Below are 26,124 nucleotides of genomic sequence, written 5' to 3'. Positions count from 1 at the left end.
ATTCACAGGATTAAGGTTGATCTTCAATCACGTCTGTACCCAACAATAATCTTTACTATACCCTTGTCTGTTTCTCAAATTTTTAAAATGTATCTTTATCAGATAAACTTTCCTCAGACACATGTTCAAGTTTTCTTAATGCATTATTAAATCAGCTCACTATCATTTTTAAAGAGGTAACCCAAGTAAAGTACTAGGGAAGGGCTAATAAGCAAGCTCATAATTAGAATCAGCTGTTGCTGTTATTTAGATTCACCTAATCTGGCATTTTATATTTCACTTGTGGTTGAATGATTCACTAAAAAATAACATTCATACAAAGAAAGTAACATCTCAAAATCCAATATGGAGCAGAGATTTCTCAAGGACTGAAAGTAGTAATTATTAAAAACTCTTGATTCATAAATGATAGCCTTAACATTTCCAATTTTTTAGTTCAGTAAAATTAAATAGATAACTCAGGAGAACCAAAATAATGGGAAATCTTGGGTTTATAAGTTGAAAAGATAACTTTTTGTAGCTCCAGTAACAATTAGTTTTACAAAGTTAAATGTCTTAGGAATTGAGTTTGGGATGAATGTGCTCACCGCCATGGTGTCATGATGGTCATATGTACAGTCGTGAGTGCCTCTTACCTGATACAAAGGGCCATCCTGAGAGCAGACTTGCGAAGCTGAGCAGTTCAGACACCGAAACTGCGGAGGAGATGAACTCATCAGATAAGAGGCATCCACAACTGGACACATATTTAAAATTGATTATTTAAAATAGTTTAACGTCAAACACAAGAGTCAACATGATTAATGGTAAATAAACACTTTCCAAAAAAATGGTGGTTGTTTTTGAAAAAAGATTTTAATAACTTAGTAACTGGTAAAATTTAGCTTGAAGTAATTTTAGCATCTAGATATGAGTTTTAATATTCTGCAAATGCAAAAATGGTGGCCTCTCCTTTCTATATCCTTTACAAATACTATTTCCTGGGAAAACCTCACTTCTTGCATACATGAGGGACATCCTCATTCTTCCATACCTTCCTCTGATCAGTCTCTCCCAGATCTCTTCTTCAGCTTCCCCTGAAAGTAATACTGTTCAAGGAAATCAGAGCTCTGAGAGGGACACGGAACTCCGCTCAACCTATAAGGCATCTACTTTCTGTTATATAGTAGGTTCTTTACATTGCTTTATATTGCTGATTATATTAGCATTAGATTGTGAGCTCCTTGAATCTATATTTTAGTCACATTTGTGGTCTTAATAGCTAAGGCCCAGAACTGGCATACATCAGCCATCAGATTTATGAGTAAAGCAATGAGTGAACACACTTTAAAACTACGGAGTAGATTCATTTGTTAACCTACTACTTTAAAACAGTTTATTCACATTAAAAAACTCATTCCCAAATCCTAATTCTTCAATATTATGCTAAACTCTTATTAAATATAATTTTAATTGTAAGTGGACTATAAAACATAAAATGTATACTTTAAAATTATGCATATATGAATTCAACATTGCATACTTTTCAAAATGGAAAAATTAAATACATAAAAAATAAGGTACAAATTAACCAGGATATTTCTAACATAGCAAAGCAGGTTTTTAAAAGATATACTTTGAAAGATTTAAATAAGCACTGATTAAAACAAATATATTTCTAGGCTTTTAAATAAAAATTAAGGAATTTTCTATTTTCCCAAAATACTTTAGTAATTTTTTTCTCTAACAGTCAGTCCTTGATTTTGGGTACAGTGTGCATCAACATGCTGTAAGGCGGGCACAGCTCGGCTCTCCTTTAGCAACCTTCTCCTTTTGCTCCCAAGAGTCCCCAAGCTCTGGTCTATCAGACTTTGCGTAACATTGAAAATCCTAAACAGGGTTCAACAAGAGTAAGCTGGAAAGTGGCAATTTCACTAAGTGATTCTTTTTTTTTTTCTATTGATCTCTTTGGTATCAGTCAAGATGTATAAACTTGCTTTTCTTACAATTGCCTGCTAATGCAAATAAAGCAAAGGAAGACAAGCATGGTGTAGTAACTTTAGGTGCTGGACTGGCAGAGATTGCTGGAAGAGATAAAACTAAATCAGGATGAGCTGCGAAAAGGGGGCTGTACTGAGAACCATCCAAGAAAAGGGGAGCAGGAAGAATGTGAGTCCATGATGAAAGCTAAGGCTGGATAGAGATATTGACAATAAACTCTCAGGGATGAAACTAGGTGAAGGAAGAGGGAATTATAATCATAATAAAGGTTAATATGCATAAGCTATTAATAAAATAATATTTATCATGTCAGACACTCTGCTAACACTTTAGTATGCAATATTTCATTGATTCTTAGTTTTACCCAAATTTTAAAGAATCAAAAAATTGAGGCAAAACTAGGAAGCAGGACACAATTGGAAGATAGCTGTAACACATAACAGCAAAAGATTCACATTCAGAACACATAGATCCTAGAAGTCAATAAGAAAAAGACAAACATGATGAAAAAGAACCAAGGCAATGAATATGATAGGTAAGTTCACAGAAGAAATACAAAATAGATGATATGTAGTGTTAGTGAGGATGTCAGAAAATGGATGCTCTCATACATTACTGATATGTTTGTAAATTTCAAATAATATCCACTAAAACCTTTTCAGAGGACAATTTGTATCTACCAAAATTTAAAACATGCATACTCTGTTGAAAATCCACTTCTAAGAATCTAGCCAATGGATATGCTTGCATATGTGTAGTAGGTACTGGAACACCTTGCTTGTAATGTCAAAATATTTGAAAAAAATCTACATGTCCACCAAACGAGTGTGTTAATCAAATTATGCTACAGCCACACAAAAGGAATATTATTAATGTACTAAAAAATTGTTTCAAAGTTTACTGATTCTGCACAAGACATTATCAAATTTTTAAAAAGTTGTAAAACAATACATATGATTCCACTTATGTTTCAAAAAATGTGATGACCTCTGGGTATGAATATTGTGAAGAAAGTCCAAGTATTAGATGGATGACAGATCAGATGACATAAGTCCCTTCCAAACTAAGATCTGATTCTGTAATTCTGCATTCTCAATTTATAGATGTGGAAACTACAGGGAAAGTCAGTAGTCACAGATCACATCTCCTGAAACACTATTACTCAAAGGATGGTTCAAAGATCAGATGCATTAGTATCTCCTGGGAGTTTGCTAGAAATACAGTAACCTGAGTCTCATTCCCAGACCTACTGAGTCAGAATCTGCATTTTACCAAGATCCTTAGATGATTTAAATTTGCATTAAAGATCAAGAAGCGTGTTTTTTTTTTCTTTTTTCTCCCACTAATAAGAAAAAGATTAATGCCAAGCTTGAGTATAGAATCTTAAGGTGGCAATACTGATATGAACTGAGAAAATTTTAAGAGCTAAGTCTGACCAGCTGTTTGTTTTGATTCCTAAAGATAAAAATCTTTCAAAAATGCATAACAATGGAGACAAGGGTCTAGAGAGGGCAGGGACTGTAGAAGACAGGCTTAGCCTGAAGTGGAATTGCCCCAAGATAAGGAGAGCAGTGGCACAGAATCCGTGTGGTGCAGGGAAACACCCCACTATACTTGAGAAATTGAGGCAAAATCAATTATCCTGAGATTCTTCCTAAGAGGCTAGAAGTAGAGCAAGGTAGAGGGGTAATCTGAATATGGAGTACCCTTGTCGGAGATGAAAGACTCCAGGGGTCCGAGAGTGGTATCCAATACGAGGAGGAAAGAAAATGACAGATCTATTCACAGTGTGTAGAATAGATGAGGAGACATCCCACAGTACCAAATAGAATAAAAAACCCGCAAAGATGCCAATTCCAGCCAAATCAATCTAGAAATATAACCCAGTGCCAGTCGCAATCCTATTCTAAAGCTCATCTGGAAGAATAAATGGGTAAAATTAGTCAACACAATTTTCAAAAGAATTGGGGATTTTGCCCTAATAGGTACTAATACACATCATAAAGCAACCTAGAAGGCCCAACTATTTGCCTTACAAAACATGTTTAAACTTCATCCAAATTTATCCCAAAGAAAGTAGACAACTGGAGGGTTTCAGAGAGGGGTGTTATGTGATCAGATCTTCATAAAAGGTAGATGATGTGTAATGCTGGTACAGAGTAAGACCTGCTCACAAGAACAAAACAATGTCTAGGAACACACACACACACACACACACACACATATATGCGCACACACATATATACACACATATGCACAGACATGGTGACATCTCAAAACAATAAAGTTAAATATGGATTATTCAATATTCAATATACTGTATTTCTGATGTAAAAACAATTTGAAATAAATTAGAATCTTAGCCTTGTGTTTTTGTATAAATAAATTAATTTTGGGTAGCTTTAAATGTTTAATACAAAAAAGCAATAGAAACAAGTAAAAGAACCACATAGCGGTCATTAGTTTAGGAAATCAGCTGAATCCAGCCCAAGGCAGAGCTAGTTAGCCAATAGGTAGACTAATAAGAGCTCTTCAGACATCCTGGCATCCTGCTGGCAGTGGATGATGAAATAAGAAGGGATGTGATCACAACAATATGCTTCAGGAGCTTAATCAGGAAATGATTGTTTTAGTGATATGGCTGCATTCGTCCATGTCACTCAACTGTCAGAATTCATCTATTAATATTATATTAATTCGTAATTGGAAGCTGAACAAAAATTGAAAATTTAACAGAAAAAAAGGAAGCTGAGATTCAGATAAATAAAAATTATCTTTATGATATATTTCACATAATCATTATCTTATAAAAGATAACATTTTCATTCAATTTACTCTTTGAACAAGTATTGCGTATATATGCTGGGCACTGCCCTAGGTGCTGGAGATTTAGCAGTGAACAAACAAAAATCCCTGTCCTCAGATTATATTTTACTTGGGGACAAACAATAAACATATAAATAAGAGGCATAATATGTCAGAGGTGAAATATTGTGGAAAACAATAAGGCATGAAAAGGGAATAAGAATGCCATAGGGAGAGGGGGTTGTAGTTTTAGAGGAGATCAGAGGCCTCATTGAGAAGGTGACATAGAAGCAAACTTATTTAGGTGAAGGGGGTAAAGGAAATAAGTTAGCTGGATACCGGGGGAGGTGAGGGTAAGTGGGGTGTGGTTGAGAAAACAGGCCAGTGTGGCTGGAGTGCTGTGGGGCCAGGGAGACAGAATAAATGAGGAGAGCGAGCATCTGGGGAAGGCTGTATGGGGGCCATATATGTAGGTCTCTAGAAAGATTCTGGATTTTACGTAAATTAAACAGCATTGGAGGAATCAGAGAACGGAGTGGGTATGTTCTAACCTGTTTTAAGAGGATCATGCTGGCGGCTGTGTGAGATGAAGATGGAGGTGGGGCAAGGGTGGTGGCACGGAGCCTTGCTAGGAGAATGGTGGTGGTGGGCTGGACCAGTAGTGAAGTGGACGAAGTGAGACATAGCTGGATTCTGAATGTACATTTTGATGGTGAAGGTTACAGAATTTGCTAAGAAAGGATGGATGAAAGAAAAAGGCAGCAATCAGTGCTGACATCAGGCATTTTAGTCTGAGTAACTGGTAAAACGGAGCTACCAATCTTAGAACTACTGAGATTGTGATGACTGAGGGTGAAACAGGTTTGGAGAAGGACAGCAACTAAAAAACAGGTTTGTCACACCAAGAAATGAAATGGGCTAATATATTATTTTACTGTTGCACTAAATGTAAAAGGTAGTAATTTTTCTGTTTATTGGTTTAGTTTCCACCTGAATGATAAACCATAGCTACTGAAGCACTTTTTGAACTTTTATTAAAGTATGCCTTAAACAACCAAAAATTTTAAACTATTCACAAATATGTAATCAGAAATGTAATTACAGTAAGGACTGATTTAAATCATAGTCTCTTACTAAAAATGTCTATAAATTAGCTCTTTCATACTTTGACATTAAAATAATGGCAGTTGGGGCAACTTTGGGAGATCTTGTAAAGAACAAGTGAGCCACTTGTAGAGGTCATGCAGTGGATGACCACTTACATCTCTTTAACCTTAAGGCAAGCCTATTCATCATGGTGATTTCAATCACTAAAACACACTGCAATGCCCGCTAAACTATCAAAGAAAGCTGAAGTTACATTCAATACAATACGATGTGTAATATCATAATATCCATTCCTCAACAGTGTTGGGTAAGAAAGAATTTACTACCTGCGCAATCTGTACCTGGTACCTGGAACATTTTGATTGTAAGGATTAACTGAGGGTGACTGATATATGTACAGTCATTTAAAACATAAAATGTTACAGAAAGGCAGGTTGTAATGTACCAAATACAAAGGTAGATTTTTAAAAATATGAGCCACAAAGATGTTTGATGAGTTCTTCAAGGGCACACACTATTTGGTGGCTGGTATTAGAATGTAATTTTTTCTTCCTGCTTTCCGCTGTTAGCAAAAGTGTTCAGTCTCACAAGGAAGGCTTTAACCAGGGCTTTTACTACATCTCAAGCAGGAAAAAAACTGCTGATTTACAAATGTAGGTGCTTCATTTATTATTATATAGTATCAAGACATTTCTTCTGCAAAAGAGCCAAATATCTTACCCATAAGGCAATAGGCAATGAGTTTTTGAGGCTTGTTTTGTAATAATTCCACAAATGTTTACATTTAATATAAATATGTTTTGGAAATACTGTAACATGACAACCCTCATTATATCTGGATTCTATATTGCTTATTACTGTGTGAGGTCAAATGTCTTAATTTTGTGTTTTTTTTATAATTTACATTTTCATGAGAAAATGTAACAACCCTAGTTTACAGAATAAATTACACAGAGTATGGCATATTATATCATAAACACCACAGAATCTTAATGTCCAAAAGATAATCTTAGATGTTATCTACTCCAAGCTTCTAGTCAATCTTAATTCATGTTTATTTATGCACTCAGATTATGAAGATAATTTCTGATAGCATTACTGCTGTATTCCTTAGTTTCATATATCAGTCCTATAATCCCTAGTACCTCAAATTTGCCTAATATCCCATGCTTGAACCTAAGTTATAGTTACTACTATAGAACTTAGTAGAACCTAAGTTACTATTGTATTCCTTAGTCTCATACCTCAGTCTCATATATCAGTCCTACAAAATTAACCAGAATCAAAGATATAGTTCAAAATACAAAGTTCGCCTTTTGGGTTTTTTGGGTTTTCTTTGGTTTTCTCCTTTGAATCATTTCTCCCATATGCTTAGTGCCTAAGGCACAATAATCTAATTCTGGCATCAGAAAGCACTGCAAACTCACTTACCCTTAAGTCCGAGTTTATATTTTCAACGAAAAGGAGGTACCTGAAAGAAGTTTATTTAGATTCCACCCTATCTGTCCCCTCTACCACAACCAAAAATATACACCCTTATCAACCATTAATCATATTAGGAGAGAACTTAGTTTCCCCCACTCCCATTCCATATACATAAATGTTCCAACAATTTATTGGGTTTAAAAAATATGTCATCTTCTCTGTCTTGGTTAGTAGAGTCCTGAACATATTTAGACAGGGTTTTCATCTCACTTTAAATCCAATACAATCACATTTACTACAGACCTTGATTTATACATAGGACCAATTTTCAGAGTGCTAGGAGAAACAGTAGCAAGAAGAACCAGTTTCTTCTCCTTCTCAAGCTAGTTTGTCTTTTTTAGTTTCAAATATTGTTAAATTTGAGTAACATAATGGTATATAACTAAATAAACACATAGGTAAATATAAAAGCAATTTACGTTTTCGCCTCTTAGTCGCCATCTTGTCATGTAGATGAATTCCATAGTATGATCCTTCCCCATAATTTCACCATTGCACAGCACATCCAACTTTAAAAAGAATAATTGTAGATCTATTAACATACTGTTGAATTCAGAAGTATTTTGCATATTTTTTGAAATTTCAAAAAATATTCAAATAGTTGGAACAAAAGTATTATCATTATTTTCAATAGGAAGCATTTATTCTTCTCCTAAAGCATTAACAATTTGGATGTGTTACTTATATAGTGTTACTATGCTGTATACTATACACAAGATACTGTTTATCTTGTGCCATATACCTGTATCTCAAGTTCATACACATAATTTACAAATGCAATGTAACCTTTCTTAGTCCAAATCTCCGTCATGTCTCTTAGCGGTTTAAGGCATAGTTCTGTGACTGCTCCTTTCTGAACAAGAACCTGCAGAAACCTCACAGTTCCTCTCAGCTCCTTCGGCTTCTCAATTTCTCTCTCAGAATTCTTTTACCTTCCCAAGATTTGAAGGGATTACTTTCTTCTTATTAGTTTGGGGTTGAAGAGGGAAATGAATGAATGTAGATACAATGATTTATGGGGCCTTAAAGGTATATGAGAATTTTCAGTAATTACCAGTAGTTATTAATTTGATACAAAGGTTAGGACTATGCCACAGATCTGTGTCTCTTAGGGCTGTCTGGCTTCTCTGGTTTGCCTGGCTGGTAATTTGCACAATACTTACAGGATCCTCTTCCCACTTTGCACAAAGCTTCGAAAAAGCGTACTTATCAGCGTTAACTTTTGCTCCAAGTTGCAGGAACCGAACAACCCCTAAATCTTTAGGAAGGCTACAGGAACTGTGGCTATAATTCACTAATTCAAGAAAGCATAATTAAGCAAATGTTTATCATCGATCCCTATAAATAAAATAATATTTTAGTTCTCTAGCTATTAAAAACAAACTGGAAAGATTTCATTTGAAGTGTGGGAGGGGAAGAAGAATGAGTTTTAAGTAATTCTGCATCTGGCTTGACAGAGACTATAGTTCTGAACTTTAAGATGAGTATAGTTTCAGTTAATTGTATTAGACATGTAAAGCAAAATTATTGATTTTTTGATGATTTATGACTTATATGGACCTCAAAATGTTTTTCAGGCATTATTTTATTAACTTTTGAAAGAATAAAGGAGATAATTTCATTTTTTAAATCTTTTTTGTAAATTAATTCATAAGCAAAGTAAAGGGTCTTACTTAGGATGCACTTTGCTAATCACGTATACTGCATCTGTTAGTGTCATTTAACAACTAAACTATCTTGCCCCAGTTAGCAATGCTGTTACAAAAGCTTCAGCTGTCAGGTATTTCATTAAACCATCCCCTTGCATGCTAGGCAGCAAAGTAAGTGGGGAACTGAAAAAGATTCCCAAAAGTCATAGGAAAAGTCCTTTGAATTGGGATACATAAGGAGGTGTCAGTGTACTGAATCTGTCCCCCTTCCATCTTTGTTTAAAGGGAAATATATACATGCCAGAAGTAAGACTATGTAAGAGTAATAGTTCTCTTAGTAATAACAGCTTCCTAAAAATTAGAAAATGTTAACTCAATGAATTAGACTTAAAAGGAAATAAAACCACACATGGTATTTTGTGTGAAGAAAATAAAGGGCAAACCAAATCATAAAAACAATTTATTGTCTATTTTTCACTGTAGTTGTATCCATACATTGTTACTATCATTTATTTTTACCAAGTACATTGGGCTTTGATACTTCCATAATATTTTCCTAAAAGTTGATGTCTCTAGAATTTTAAAAAATATTTGTAGAACCATGCCATAATAACAATTTTCAACCCATAGACTAGTCATCTGAAAGAAATTTTCAAATAAGCTCAGGATCAGAGGCTTCCTCAAAACATGGACATAATACCTGTTAATGTCTATCACATTTTATTTCTCCTCTGATGACTCTTCATGATATTCATATTACTGCAGATAAGCCAGAAAAACTATGCTGCCTTTCCTTTGATGTCTTTGTTTATACAGGAAACTAGTCCTGGTCTTTAATTTTCTTTTCTTTTTTTTCTTTTTGAGATGGAGTCTCACTCTGTTGCCCAGGTCGAAGTGCAGTGGCATGATCTTGGGTCACTGCAACCTCTGCCTCCCAGGTTCAAGTAAGTGATTATTGCCATGTCCTCCTGAGTAGCTGAGATTACAGGCGTCCACCACCACACCTGGCTAATGTTTATATTTTTAGTAGACACGGAGTTTTACCACGTTGGCCAGGTTGGTCTCAAACTCTTGACCTGATGTGACCCACCAGCCTCAGCCTCCCCAAGTGCTGGGATTACAGGCATGAGCCACCATGCCCGGCCAGGTCTTGAATTTTCTAGCTGCTATCAGAACTCGAAAGGGAAGAAGGGGAAATTAATGAGTTGTAAGATTATCATTTAGGCAGGTTAGAAATGATAGCCATATTTCCTTACTATGTTTTAGTCATAACTCTAGGATTAAAAACATTCTCTAAACATGGAACACATGACAAGCTATGCTGTGATCAATATCACGGCAGTTTACCTCTTCTGTAAATAAACTGGCAAACTACATTTATGCAGCTATAATATGTTAGTTTTATCTAGTGCTAAACAAAACCACTTCTGCATTTCATGGAACTGTGATTACTTATGAAATTCCTTGTGATAAAAAGACAATGTTTTACATTCTGAAGAAGTCTATAAAGAATTGGTAATAATGGATCTCAAAGATCTCACATAAAAATGACATACCCTAAAGCATGAATACATTTAGTGGTATATTTATTTTGGGAGTACTTAATGTTAAGTTCTTTAAATATCTCTTCTAATTATAAAACACTAAATGTATTAGTATCATAGTTTATTCAGGATATGTTCAATTAGAAAATACATATTACCTAAGTAGAATAATACATTCTGAAAATTAAATTTTTAACATGAAAATAACCAAAGTTTCCACAAAAATTAATTTGAATATATTCTCAGTTTTCACTTTTGTTAGAATTTTACTTCAAATCAGAATTATCACAATGATCAAGCTTAGATATTATTTAACTTACCTCATAAGAACTTGGAAGTTTTAGTTTTAAACTTAGAAATTTTTTAATAGTTCCCACAGTTACACGTGTAGAACATCGAATGAATTTCTTCATTAAACCCTAAAGGAAATAAAGATTACCAGTTAAAATGTTCTATCTTGCTTCTGGTGAAATCAGAGCTACCATTTCCACTATCATTTTGGGTATTTTTAAAATATATTGTGAAAACATTTCAATTTATAGCTTTTTAGTACTTGCGAGCAAAAATATTCCTAATTATTGGATACTTATATGACATTCTTCAAGAATGTATTATCATGTGTACTAGGAATATTCTGGCAAATAGGCAATCTGCTTACCTCTAGACATTTTAGTAAAGAAAACATGAGTTTAAACTAAAAAGAAGAAAAAAGGTCACAAAAAGCATAAAAATATTTTATTATAAAGTATAACTTCTGAAACATGAGGGATATTTTCTAAAATATGGTATCACAGCTTTTAAATAATTTTAGAAAGAGCAGGGATTTCAAATGGTACTCTGAGGAGCCACAGGGTTCAACAGAGAGAGGCTGGTTAGGCCACAGCATGCCCCAGAAATTAGAAGTTGCATAGTGTGGACCTCGTGTTGGGAAGAATCACGTCTGGTCAGTGTCTGATAGGCTGTGCCAGTACTTTACTGAAGAACAAACTTCTATGTGCCTTGATGTGTCTCATTTGTAAAATGTGCAGAGCAGTACTAATTCACTCTTAAAGCCTGAATATCACTAAAATATAAGAACCAATCCAGAAGGGACACCCAAGCTGAAAATGAAGCAAAATGAGGTTGTAGACGTAATAAATACAAACCAATATGTGAAACAAAATTACATTCCACAACCTCAAAAGTTATCAGAATACTAAAACACAGAAAACAATAGAATCTTTTAAAGATATTACTCCTATTTGTATGAGGTCAGCATCTGGAACAACATCTCAGTGTTCTTAAATTCACTAAGTCATAACTATTCAGTCAATGTTTATTTCCTAGCAGATGTTTTCCTAGCAAAACATATTCCCTGGCAAAGACCAACAGAAATAAATTAACAAATAATAACCTGGTCACAATACAGATGATAAAGTATCCATTAAAAGAAAACAGAAAAGTTACATTTAAATCAACACATATTCTACCCATTTCAAATGTGAAGACGGATATTCTAGACAGCATGAAAACAAAGCGATAAATGTACAAGTCTATCTTCCCTGTTATCTGTTCACCTTCTCAACTATCCCAAGGTTTCCTGTCAATTTTCTTCTTGCCCCAAACAGCTTACAAAGAATCATTAACACAGTTTTACAAGCCTAAGTCAGAGAAGAATATAGGGGTGTAGGTTGATCATCCCAGTCTGAAATCTGAAATGTCCCAAAATCTGAAACTGAGGGCTGACATGACACTAACTCATTTCAGATTTGGAAGCTTCAGCTGTAAGTATATACAATGCAAATATTCCAAAATCCAAAAAACTTTTGGTCCCAACCATTTTGGATAAGGGATACTCAACCTGTACTGGAAGACTCTTAATTTGTGTATTTTTCATCTGCCAAGAAATCAGGAAGAATCTCCAGAAATGATGTTGGTATCACTACTCATAATCTTTCAGAGATTAATAATAGTTTTTATATTATTCACAAAGTTGTACAACCATTACTATGATCTAATTCGAAAACATTTTCATCATCCTTAAAAGTAACCCAAATCCATTCACAGTCACTCCACAATTTTCCCTCTTCCTAGTCCCTGACAACCCTAATCTACTTTCTGTCTTTATCCTTGTCTGGACATTTCGTATAAATGGAATCACATAATATGTGATCTTGTGTATCTGGCTTCTTTCACTTAGCATGAAGTTGTCAAGGTTCATCCATTTTGTAGCATGTATCAGTACTTCACTGCAGTTTATGACTGAATAGTATCACATTTTCTTTCATTTTGCTTTTCCATTCATCAGTTGATAGATATTTTGGTTGTTTTCACTTTCTGGCTATTATGAATAATGCTATTATGAATATACATATACAAGATTTTGTGTGAACATGTTTTCAATTCTTTTATACAGTAGTCCCTCCTTATCTGCAGTTTCACTTTCCTTGATTTCAGTTACCCAGTCAATGTATCACTGTCCAAAAATACAAAATGGAAAGTTCTAGAAATAATTCATAAGTTTTAAGCTGCATACAATTCTGAGTAATATGTTAAAATCTTGCAGCATCGTACTCTGTCCTGCCCAGGTTGTGAATCCTCCTTTTGCCCAGCATATTCATGCTGTATAGGCTACCTGTCCATTAGTGACTTAGCTATCTCAGTTATCAAATAAAAAAACCAGTATATACAGGATTATTTGGTACTATCTGTGGTTGCAGCATCCACTGGGGGTCTTGGAACATATGCTCCACACATAAGGGGGGACTACTGGATATGATCACATACTTAGAAGTGGAATTACCACGTCAACTCTTTGATGAACGGCTAAACTGTTTTCTGCAGTAGCTGCACTTTCACCTTCCCACTAGCAATGTATCAGGTTTCAATTGTCCACATTCTCTAACATTTATTATTTTCCTTAAAAAAAATTTCTGGCCATCCTAGTAGGTATAAAATGATATCTTGTTGTGGTTTTGATTTGCAGAGCCCCAGTGACTAGTGATGTTTCGCAACTTTTCCTGTGCTTATTGGTCATTTTTATAACTTCTTTAGAGGAATGTCTATTCAAGACATTAGCCTACTTTTTTCCAAATTGGGCCATCTTTTCATTGTTGATTTATAAGAGTTCTTCATATACCTGTATATTAAAGGTTTATCAGATATGATTTGTAAATATTTTTCCCATTCTATAACTTTTTTCACTTTCTTTAGTGTCCTTTCATACACGAGAGTTTTACATTTTAATGAAGTCCAATTTATCTATTTCTTTTCTTTTGTTGCTTGTGCTTTTGGTGTCATTTCTAAGAATCCACTGCCAAATCCAAGGTCATGGGAATATCTTAATTTCTCCTTCCTTTTGGAAAGTTATAGATTTTTGATGAATATAGATTTACTAGTTGACAGTTTTCTTTCTTTGAGCACTCTGCATATATTATCCTATTGCCTTCTATCCTCCACAGCTCTCGGTGAGAAATCGGCTACTAACCCTACTGGGGGTCCTTTGTGCATGAGTCACCTTTATATTGTTGCTTTCAAGATTCTCTCTTTGTCTTTCAATAGTTTGATTATGATGTGCCCAGGTATGAATTTCTTTGAATTTATCATACCTGAAGTTTGTAAGCTTCTCAGATGCTTAATGATTTTCATCAAATTTAGTTGATTTTTTGGGGCCATTATTTCTTCAGATACACTTTCTGTCCTTTTTTCTCCATTTCCTCTCCTTCTGGAACTTCCATTATGTGTATGCTGGTAAGCCTGATGATGTCTACAGGTCTCTGAGGACCTGGTCATTTTTCTTTATTCTATTTTCTGTTTCTCAGACTGAATACTTTCAATTCATTTAACTTCAATTTTATAGGTTTTTTTTTTTTCCTTTGGCTCAAGTCTGCTGTTGAGTCTCACCAGTAAAATTTTAATTTCAGTTGCTATACTTTTCAACTCCAGAATATTTAAAAACATTTAATACGCTGTATTTGGTGAGATCATTCTTATATTTTCATATAGGTGCTCAGACCATGGTTTTGGTTCTTTGTACATATTTAAATAGATAATTTCAAATCTATGCCTAATAAGTACAATGTCTAGGCTTCCTCAGGGACAGTTTCTATTGACTGCTTATTTTCCTGTGTATGGGTCATACAATCGGCTCTCTGTAACTGCAGTCCTGCATTTGTGAATTAATCACAGATCAAAAATATTTTTAAAAACAATAAAAATAACAATACAATAAAAATAACATAGTATTAACAACTATTTACATAGCATTTACATTATATTAGGTATTAAAAGTAATCTAGAGATGATTTAAAGTATATAGCAGGCTGTGCACAGGTTATGTACAAATACTACACCATTTTATATAAGGGACATGGGATCTACAAATTTTGTTATCCATGAAGGGTCCTGGAATTAATCCCCAACATATACTGAGGGACCATTGTATTTGTTAGTATCTCTCATATTTTGTTGTTGTTGTTGAAACTAGACATTTTAAATGATATAATGTTGCAGTACTGGAAATCAGATTCCTGCCTGCTCTTCAGTCCTAAACTAATTCCGTAAAGTCTGTATTCTTTACCATATGTAGTCATGAAAGTTTCTGCCTAGAGGTCAGCTAATAATTGAAGAGAGACTTCTTTATACATCTGGAGCCGTTAAGTTGCTCAGTCTTTGCCAAGGGTCTGGGTATGTGTTTGGTGGCATACCACCAATATTCAACCAAGGTGTTGACAACTCTGCCTTAGTCTTCACTTCCTACTCATGCAGAGCACTTCAAGGTCAGGCAGAGGTGAGAACTTAGGGCCTTCTCAGGTCTTTCCTGAACATGCATACAACTCTACATATGCACATGGCCCTCTAGATTTCAAGGAATATGTCACAGCTTTTTGAAGCTCCTAGGGACATCTTGTTCTCCAGCTCTTCCATTTAAGCTATTTGGTTAGCCTCTTGTTTGCTCCAAATGTTATCTATACCTCAGGCAGCTGTAAAGTTGAAACATTTGTCTGTAATTGTTTTTGACAAATGCCCCTTTCCCCCACCAACAGAGAAGGCTTTTTCCATGGGGGCAAGCTCCAAGTCAAGTTGAATACTGACAATCTTGTAAGTGGGGTCTCCTAGGAAACAACCAGACAGGTCAAATAATGACCATTCTTTGGCAATGAGGCTTTGAAAGAGCTCTACCTCTATTCTTTTCCTTTGGTCCTGAGAGACTGCAATGGGAAAGCAGGCTGTTATTTTCAAGGCTACTGCAGAATTTGAGCAGGGGCTGGAACTAAAGCAAGTTAAAATGCCACAAAGCTCACCTTTTATACTGAGAGTTAGTCATCTTTTTGATAAAATGCTCTATAGGCATCTATAAGCCTTTGTTTAATATCAGATCTCTGAAAAAGCTGATACTGAACATTTTTGCCAGTAGTTTTATACTTTTATGGAAAAGTGAATTTTCAGAGATACTTACTCTACTCTTTTTATTGACATCCCACTGTTGACTTTGACTTCTGTATTACAAAAGCAGTAGGTATTCTGTATAAATGATACATGCAACTACTGCCCCACCACACTTGTGAATCACACCCCACTGCAGAGGAATGAGATGGCTGAAAAGGCCATAAAGCAATACAGACATTGTGTCTCTGCCACTAAGGGATTTACAGTCTAGTATCAAGGACAACACACACATAAAAAAAGATAGTATCAGTGCCTAGAACTCTTAGGCACATCCTTAATAGATAACAAACTAATCCCTAATTGAGGGATAAATGTAAGTACTACAGAATTTCAGAAAAGGGATTCACTAGGTTGGGAAAAGCATCACAAAGAATAAAAATCTTTGGGTCTTGACAGAAGCATAGGATGGTGGAAGAGGAAAGAACACGCCAAACAGGAAGGGCTGTTCAAAGTTTTAGAGGTCTTAAATATTCGTAACACAAACTTTTATATATTCTAGATACAGATCTTTTGTCAGATATATGGTCTCCAACACACACACACACACACACACACACACACACGCACACACACACACGAAGTGGGGGGGAAGACAGAGAGAGAGAGAGAAGGAACACATACATAAAGGATAATCACTTGCTTTGAAGGGAGGATTTACTAATGGGTTTAATGGGAGATAAACTTATTTAAAAAGGTGCTTGTTAATGAAGGGCCTTGAATGCTAATGTAAGGAGTTACGACTTAATTGTACAGGCCAAAAGGTGGCAAACTTTTGGCCTGTACAATGGCCATGTCCTCAGGCCAAATCTGGCTGGCCATCAATTTCTATAAGTAATGTTTTATTGAAACACAACCATGCCCATTCATTTACTATTGTCTGTGCTGCTTTAGTGCTATAATGAATAAGTTGAGTAAATTGCAACAGAGACCATATGGCCTACAGAGTCTAAAATATTTACCATCTGACCCTGAGATTGGTCACGGCCCTTACTCTGGGCCTTACACACACTCAGGCAAGTGGCCCTAGCCCTGGATAACAAAAGAAAAATTAAGGGTACAGAAAACACTTAATAACTACTTTAAAAAATGTAGATATAAGGGTGAGCAGCACTAAACTGGGGGGAATTTTGCAGGACTTGGTGACTGGCTGAAAGAAAACAGTAACAGGTCAAAGATGACGTCAAGCTTCAGAACTTATTTGATTGGCTGAAAGACAGTAGTCATAACTGAAACTGCATGTCTGGACCAAAATTAGATGAAAGTGTAATGCATTAGACAACTTAGATGAGTCAAGTTTCTGGTGTTAGTGAAACTCTCAACTGGTCTATTTAAAAATAGAGATATAATATTCGAGCTTGGGAAAAAAAGCAGGGTTGGAAATGAGGCCTTAAAAGTCCTTTGCATAAAGAAGAGAACAACAGACACAAGGCTCAACTTGAAGGTGGAATGGTAGGCGGAGAGACAGGATTGAAAAACTACCTATTGAGTATTATACTTATTACCCGGGTGACAAAATAACCTTATACCACACCTGTGACATGCAATTTACCTATGTAAGAAATCTGCACGTGTACCTCTGAACCTAAAATAAAAGTTAAAAAATCCTTTGCGTAGTTGAAGCCACATAGAAAATGGAGAAGACTTTCTAAAATAGATATAGGGAAAGTATTAGGACATACTCATATATATCAAGTAGAAGGCAAGAAGTAGAGCCAGTGGAGACAAAGCAGGAATGGCCCAGGAAACAAAGGAAGAACCAGGGTAGCTTAGTAAAAGTAATTTATAAACTAAGAATGAAGGTACAAGGATGAAGAAAAGTCCATAAAGGAAAGAGTGAATGGATAAAAGGTCGACTAGAACAGCAAAGTGTCAAAGATGTGAAAATGGAGAACAACAAGCAGGGGTGGTTAATTTTTCAAATAAATTTCTAAAGTTCAATATTTTGTACTTTCATATGAGAAATGATGCAGAGAAGTGGACTTTACATTTGTTTATGAGAAGATATTCAGCCTTTCCATTGATTTAACTTTCACTATGAGCTAGCTCATGTATTAGAGAGCTAAAGGATGACCATGAACTCTATGAAAAATAACTTCCCAAAAAGGGAGATGACTTTTGGGAAAGATCATAAGAAACAACTGAAAATATTATAAGGATAAACAGGTACAGTGGTCATTTCTGTAAATATGGATGCACTTTATTACATGTCCAATAAATTCCCCTTAACAAAATAAATTACCTTATTTTAACTATTTGTATGTGTAAGACCTAACAGTTCCTTGAGTGAAAGATGTTTTTTCTTACTACTTACATCTTCACTGCCTACTATTCACATAGTGGATAAATATTCATTGAATTACTGTGCTCATTAATGTTGCTATAAGATGCTAGGAAAACTTGATCTGAAGTGAAAAACTGTTTTTCACTTCCCAGTAGGAAAATGCCATTAAACATATAAGTAAAAAATTCAACCGACTAGCTTACAGATTTACGCAGAAGAAGTAAAAGAAAATTAGAGACAATGAATATAGGCATTTGAATAAAACAGAATACAGTGAGATAAACAATATTCTCAGTGGCATAATGGCAAGTGGAATAATCTCTCAATATTCTCAGTAGGATAAAGTGGCAAAAATCTAACAGCTAAAGTAGTGAAGATGTGTAATAAAAATAAAAGCTGCTTGCAATAAAAAGGTTGAAAATATTATTAAAGTAACACCATTTAAAGACCAAAGAAAATCAATAAAAGCAGAATGTTTTAAACTTTCTATAAAGATCCTCTAAGGAAAGATTCAATTAGCAGAGGCAGAGGAGAACAGTACCAGAAATGGAGATTCTACAGGAAATAACTGAGGGCCTTCAAGGAATTTAAAAGTTCAGAGGCATTTTACAACATCTAATTTTACTTCAAAACTAATTGATTAAATTATTCACAAAATATGTTAGCTCTGACATGGAAATCTTGTTGAGTTGCAAATAAAAATAGAGAAATAAAGGATAAAATTAGAAGAGAATGAATAAAACGGCTAGAACTACTAGTGACATGAAATTCTCTAAGTTGGTCACCACTCTAAAAAACAGAAACCATGCATATGAATTCCCAACAAAGGTATAAAAGGAGGTGGAGAAAGAGAGGTGTGATTCTGGGCATTAGCCACTAGATGGTGGCATTGGCCCAGGACGGTTCAGTTGTGGGACTTGTAACCATTTGTAAGCACAGGATTGTCAAAGAATGGTATTTTATGTAATTATGTTAATTAAAACTTTGAAAACAAACATTTTGAAGCGTTAGAAAATTTGTCAATAAATTACCAAGGGTTTACTATAAACTAATCATAAAAATACCACAGTACTTGTTCACTCACCTTTACTACATTGTCCCCTGATTGCCCGTTATTTCGTAAACAATCTAGACAGATAGCAATTTGTGGGTCACTTCTGTGATAATCTTTATCATCTTCATTTTCATCACCTTCTTCATCTACTTTCGGTTTGTCAGCTTTTGAAGCATCATCTGTATAATTTAAACAAACCTAAGTTAGCTAGAAATCAAAGTTGATTTTAAACAATCATACATTGATCATCGAAACAAAAAACAACTTAAAAAACTTTCCTAGCAGTTTTTGAAGAACTTAGTATCTTTAAAATGTTCCAACCAACTCAACAATGGAAATATTTTGTAAAAAAAAAAAAAAAAAAAAAAAATTGGAAACTTACTAACATAGCTTAAGATTTCTAGGCTCATTGAGATAGCCAAATGAAAGATTCAGACTAGCTGAATTTAGCCAAAATAAAAGATTACAATTAGTAATTAGACTATGTTAGAAAGTGGACAGGATATATAAAAATACTTCCAAATTACTTATATGTGTATATATAAATTATACTCAAGTTTATATATATGGTATATATTCAAATTAAAAGCAAATACTTTTCAAATGTTAAAAGTTCTCAAAATTTCCAATTACTAGATATTCATAAAATCAGCCAGTGAAAAAAACGAGTATAATGAATTAGCTTTTTAACATATATATAGCTATTAATATATAACGTTACAACTCCATTAAAGAAATCTGAATGGCATACTTTATATTATATACAAATGTATTTCACCTATTACATACCTGTAGCCTATAAATAATGCAGCTATATTTACCATTCATCTGTGGAGTCGCTTTAACTGTGTGTTGGGTACACATCATACAAGGCCTGAGGGAGCAATACTGAAACTAGAGCTATCATCCTCTCTCTCACAGTGGTCAGGGTATGGAATGAAATAAAAGCAAGTTAAAAAAAAAAAAAAAGGGAAAAAACCAGACAAATATAGAATATAGGATGGGAGAGGTAAAATGGACTATGCGTGCACATATAAAAGAGACAATAAACCCAAACTCTGGGAGTGAAGCAGAGGTTCAGGGACGATTTCCAGATGAGATATCTCTAAGCTAAAACTTGAAAAAATTAGCTAGCCAAACAATACATTGTAGAAAAGCCTCCCTGCAAAGTGACAGGCCTGATCCTCTTCGATGACTGTAGTAAAAGCACTACAGGTGTACCATAGAGCGGGGAGGTGGGTTCTCTTTTCCCTATTTATAGAGAATATACATAGATAGGAATTTGCCTTCTATGAACCAAACTCCCAGCTCCAAAAAAAAATCCAAATTCTCCACCCAAGCTAAAGACCAAATACCATAAATACTTAAAAAGGGAGAAACAATAGGAAAAGGGAGATAAAATTCACAAAGTAGGCTACAGCTCTTCACAAGTCAAGCTGTGATACATATAATCATAGGGTAAACCTACCACATAACTTCTGATGACAATCCCTCAGGCTCCTGTCCTCTTGAACAGGTAGTCAAAAACTGGAATATTTAATTAGCCTTATCTATATTTTTACTATACCACGACTATAATTGGTTGTTATTGTTTAATTGCAGTATACACGTGGGTAAAACAAGCCCTAGTTAAGTCATTTTTTTGGTCAGGCTTAGCTTCTTTGCCATTTTTTTTTGTTGTTGTTACAGGTAAAAAATAGTCTCTTGCTACCTTATTCTAGTCATCAAAACTATTCTCAAACTTCCCCTGCTCTAACAGCCTTACACAGTTAAGTTGAACTAGTAAAATGATAATCTCCATTTTACAGATTAAAAAAGAGAGATCTCATCTACTTTAACCATGTAAAATTGACAGTCCTATGATCTTATGGGAAAACCAAGATTGGGAGGCTGAACTCACAATTGACCCCATAAGAACCCACACACATTCTTGAATAACTATAAATGATATTTAGGACATCCTAAATTAAATCTCATATTTAAAAAACAATGGGAATGATACTTTCTTATAATTTTAGATACCCCTTTGTGTGGAATACAGATATATATATATATATCTCTGTATGTATGTACACTAAAAGCCTTTTATCTGCTCAGTAATGTTTGCTCCTTTGCTGAAATTATTATTAAAAATTACTAATTGCTGAGTCTCCTGGGACCCAGAGGAGAAATATGGACATGCAGCATAGGTGATGGGGAAAATTCCCATAAACACCCAGAAATACTTTCTAAATTTTCATGACATGTAAGTTTGTATCACCTGAGCTCTACTTATAAAAACTTCATTTCAGAGTATCAGAGCATAGTAAAATCTCCTGATCTGGCTCTCAGCCACATCTCAGCTCCCTCTCCTATAGAGACAAACATACAAAATAAACAGAACAAAAAACTCTTCACTGTTTAGTTGCAAGCTGTGGCTATTTCTTACTTCAGCTTCCTTTAGCTCCCTAGAAATTACTACTATAAACATCTAGTCAATTTTCTCTTTTATCTCCCTTTTCTCTTCCCAAAGTTCAATTTCCTCTATTTCCAATTACCTTCAATTAAAGTGACTTCAGATTTACAATCATTTATATAAAATCTCATATAGAAAAAGGTTCATAATGTAAATAAAAGGGTGCATGAATTTTGTGCAGGAAAAATGTGAGCCTGAAGAGAGATATTAGTTCACCTAAACTATGAAAAGCTGACCAATTTAAGAGATGCTATCAGAAACAGACATAAGAAAAAGTCACCTTGTCCATTTTCTTGAGGCTTATTTTTCTTCCAAAATTCAGATTCGCGCTCAAGTTCTTCTAATTTAAAAGAAAGAGTATAAAAGTCAAGAAATCTTTAATAGAAATGTTGATTTCATAAAACAGAAACATCTGCAAGAACCTAAAGAGCCACTTACGTTCTCGTAGTCCAGGGACCAGCTTAAATATAATTTCCTCTAATGTATTGTCCAACCTTCGAAAGTGGGGAGAAAGAAAATACTAACAATGAAGACACCAAAATCTGACATGTAAATAGTCTGAGATGTGTATCTTACATATATACATATATATAACGAAATACATACACAATTTTAGCACATCTACTATACCACACTCTTCCATCCATGGAACACACCTATTTACAGCCTTCCCCAGTAGTAGACTGATAACAAAAATGGTCCCAGTCCCCAGCTCTGTCTATAACCACACTCTTGAGCATGACTTTGAAATTCCTCCCCTGACTAAGGATGGAGTCTATTTCCCTGCCTTGGAAGTATGGTCTGGCTTTAAAACTTGTTGAGGCCAGCAGAATGTGGTACAAGTGACTGCTTGGTCCTAAGCCTAAGCCTTAAGAGGCATCAAATGCTTTTGTTTCTACTTCTCTCTCTTACAGAATCCTGCTGCCATGAGAACAAGGCTGGAGGATGAGAGACCACGTAGAAGAGAGCGAAGTTGCCCTGATGAGGCCATTTTAGACTAGTCCAAAGACAGCCTATCCCCCAAGATCAGCACAGCAGATTACCCAATGCGCAGCTAACTGCAGTTGCATGAGTGAGCCCAGTCAAAACCAGAAGAACCACCCAGCTAACCCAGCAAACCAGGAGGAATAATAAATGCTTGCTTTTTCAAGTGTCACTTTAGAGGTTGTCTGTTACGCAGCAACAGCTGATACGCCCATTCTCAAAATCTCTACCACAGCTCTGGCTCTTTCCCCTAAAGGAAATAATCTCCATTCCTCTCTTCTGAGAAATTTAGACCACTTTATTGTTCTACCTTCTGAAATGAAAACTTTAAATATTTATCTTGACATTTTTCTTATTTTCTTTCCTGCCATATAACTCATCTTTTTCATGGCTTTTTGTCTTCAATCCCATTCTCTTGCCCCCACAACACCCGCTTCCTGCCTCATCTCCTTCATCCTGCTCAACAACATTACTCTTCAACAAGACTACAAACACACAGAGGTTTCTCACATCTTAAAAAAAAAAAAAAAAAAAAAAAAAAAAAAAAAACCAAAAAAAAGCAAAACCTTTCTTAACTCATTAACTCTTTTCAAACTATTATTCTGTTTCTCAATTTTTTCTTCTAACTGGAAAAAAATGTGAAAATAAAACCTACATTGTTTCTGTCACATACTCTGTTTTGCTTCTTTTACTCTACTGAACTCTCCGAATCATTCAAAATTTCCATATTGAATAGGTTTAAATTTTTTAGAATTAAAATTTAAACTTAAAAATTCTTTTTTAAGTTTACGTTTCTTCTATATTGCTCTGCAGCAGTTTGACAGTGTTGTCTAACACCGCCTGCCTCCCTGAAATTTTCCTTCCTTTTTTTTTTTTAAATTTTCAAGTCTGTTCTTTATTACTTAAGTCTGTTCTTTCTTTATTGCTGAGTATTTTTCTTTTTCCCAGTTACTTTTAAATCTGATATTCTCCCTTGCTTTGTACTCTGCACTCTTTGACCTTTTCTAAGTTCTGTCTTCCTTAGGGATTTCATCTGCTTTTGTGGCTTCAAAACTAACATATAGGCAGATTATCTGTCTGTCTGTCTGTCTGCCTGCCTGCCTATGTATCACATCTCTCTGCTGAGTTCAAGTTCCATATTTCTAACAGATGCTGAACATTTCAAGTACCTCCTCTTATTAATCTATGTCAGGATTGTCTCATCTATCCTCCTCCAATAAAATACTAAGTATCCCAGTCATTGTCTTGCTTTTTTAAATTAAATTTTTAAGTGATACCATAATTCTCCCAAATCAGCTCAAAATACGAGAATTAACTTCTTTCCTTCCCTTCATTTACACATTTAGAGCTCCCTCTCAGTACCTGTCCCACCTATTCCCCCATCAATTCTTCCATTTCTTCAATTAATTACCATTCTACTTTGAGCAGAGCAGAGACATGCTCATAATGAATCTTCCTAAAGTACTAATCTGATTGTGTTAGTTCCCTGCTCAAGGACTAATTTCTCCCTATTACCTGGCTTCATGTGTTTATATAACTTGAGTTCAACCTACAAACCATAACTGGTACTATTTGCTCACTGTCTCTCTTCTCTAGCCAACTGGCTTATTCAATTATCCCAAGAATTCCTTGTCTTTTCCAATTCATTTTTCTCCCTCATGTTTTGCATCCTGGCTCAAATACTCTCTGTACTCTCCAACCAAACCAAATGCTACCTTATTCTCAAGACAAGGTCATTCGTAAAGTTTTCCCAGACTATTTAATAGTAGGAGTGCATAAAAAATAGCACTTCTTACTACATACAAACAGATCAGGAACCAACTTAGTTTCATTTCGTTGCCTCTGAAACATTACTTACTACTTTGATGTCCTTTCTGTCCTTCCAGCCCAATTTAGGACTAATCTGTTCTATGGTCAGTCACTAAATCACTTCCTTACATGTACCCTTGATTTGTCTCTCTTACTTGCTCAAAATTATTTAGTACAACTCAGGTTAAATCCAACTTTCCATCAACTCTGCACTGGCACCCATGGCTGCTTAAAAACACAACCACACCCCTTCAAATTCCTAACTACAACCCAAACATGCCTTTAAGTTTGCCAGGAATCATACTACATTCACAAGTGCACTGATTCTCTCACTCCCCTGGACAATATGCTTTTTTTCTCTCCCTAACTCTCCAAATCCCTTTCCTCTATCCTTAATTTTTGCCGACAAACACTTTCTTCTCAATGAAAAATGTCAAAGCAATGAAAAACAAACTTCCACAGGCCCCGGCCACCATACCTACCTACAGCATCTGCACCATGTACTCGCTGTCTACCTGCCTGTTGCTACAATTTTTTTGTCAATGCTCCCATTGAAAACCAGTGTCTCCTCTTATGCTGTGAGATTCCATTTCCTACTCTCCAACATGATTAACTCTCTGCTTTCTACTGGATCATTCTCTTCAAATATGCCATTATTTCTCCCATATCAAAACAAAATGAAGAACCTTCTTGGCTGTACTTGACAGCAACCAACCCCCCACCCCATTTCTTTGCTCCCATTTGTCGTAAAACTCCTTGAAAGAGTTGTCAATACTATACTCACTGTTGCTAATTCCTCTCCCTCCTTTCCTCTCTTAAAACAATCCAGTTAGGTTTTTGGCCTCACAGCTCTAAAGAAAGTGCTCTTTTCAAGGCTGATGACCTCCATTGTGCTAAATCCAATCATCAATTCTCAGTCTTCACCTTACTTGTAGCCATGAACAACAAATGACACAGGTGGATCACTCTGTCTCCTTTGACATACACTATCTTCACTTAACTTCTAGGGCACCACACACTGGATTTTCCTCTACCTCACTGGTTGTGCCTTCTCAGTTTCTTGTGCTGGCTCCTCCTCTTCTCTCTGAACACTTAATGCTGGAGTTCTCCAGGGCTCAATCCTTGATCCTTGACTCATGTCTCTCTGTACTCACTCCCTGAAGTGACCTCATCCTGCCTCACAACTTGAAAGATCTTCTATATGTTGAAGACTACCAAATGTTTTCCTCCAGCCCAGACCTCTCCCTTTGAGTTCCAGACCCATATATCCGCTTACCAACTTTCTCTCTTCTCTGAAATAACTCAACATGTCCACAATCGAAGTCCTGATCTACCCCTTCCTTGCTCTATTATTAATCTTCCCAACTCAGTTAATGGCAACGCCATTCTTCCAGTTGCTCAGGTCAGAAATCTTAAAGTCATGTTCAACTCTTTTATCTCATATCCTATATCCAATCCATCAGCAAACCTTGCTGGATCTACTTTTGAAATATATTCAGAACACGAGCACTTCTTGTCCCCTCTACTGCTACCTCCTCTCACCA

At 35.2% G+C, this 26,124-nt stretch overlaps 1 protein-coding gene and 1 long non-coding RNA gene across 11 annotated transcripts in view; one reads left to right on the top strand and one right to left on the bottom strand.

Annotated features, from left to right (window-relative positions):
* Nucleotides 1-22,976, top strand: part of LOC126963025 (uncharacterized) — an 80,544-nt gene extending 57,568 nt beyond the window's left edge. The window contains exons 2-3 of the long non-coding RNA XR_007728896.1: nucleotides 9,891-9,970; nucleotides 22,702-22,976. This is a non-coding gene — a long non-coding RNA (uncharacterized LOC126963025). The remainder of the gene's footprint in view (nucleotides 1-9,890; nucleotides 9,971-22,701) is intronic.
* The window catches only part of PCGF5 (polycomb group ring finger 5), a 132,302-nt gene that overhangs the window by 23,822 nt on the left and 82,356 nt on the right, over nucleotides 1-26,124 (bottom strand). For 8 of the 10 annotated variants that reach the window (XM_050804885.1, XM_050804882.1, XM_050804888.1 and 5 more), the window contains exons 4-9: nucleotides 22,226-22,281; nucleotides 22,068-22,127; nucleotides 19,363-19,511; nucleotides 10,891-10,989; nucleotides 7,797-7,886; nucleotides 636-695 (exon numbers count right to left, since the gene is read on the bottom strand). In XM_050804885.1, coding sequence (XP_050660842.1) covers nucleotides 636-695; nucleotides 7,797-7,886; nucleotides 10,891-10,989; nucleotides 19,363-19,511; nucleotides 22,068-22,127; nucleotides 22,226-22,281 — 514 coding nt within the window. Of the gene's footprint in view, nucleotides 1-635; nucleotides 696-5,336; nucleotides 5,517-7,796; nucleotides 7,887-10,890; nucleotides 10,990-19,362; nucleotides 19,512-22,067; nucleotides 22,128-22,225; nucleotides 22,282-26,124 lie in introns of those variants that run through there. The other 2 variants (XR_007728895.1, XM_050804889.1) reach the window with 2 other exon arrangements.

Source organism: Macaca thibetana, chromosome 9 (assembly GCF_024542745.1).
Source record: "Macaca thibetana thibetana isolate TM-01 chromosome 9, ASM2454274v1, whole genome shotgun sequence".
NCBI lineage: Eukaryota > Metazoa > Chordata > Mammalia > Primates > Cercopithecidae > Macaca > Macaca thibetana.
Note: the sequence above shows the minus strand (reverse complement) of the source record. Positions and strands in the feature narration are given on the sequence as shown.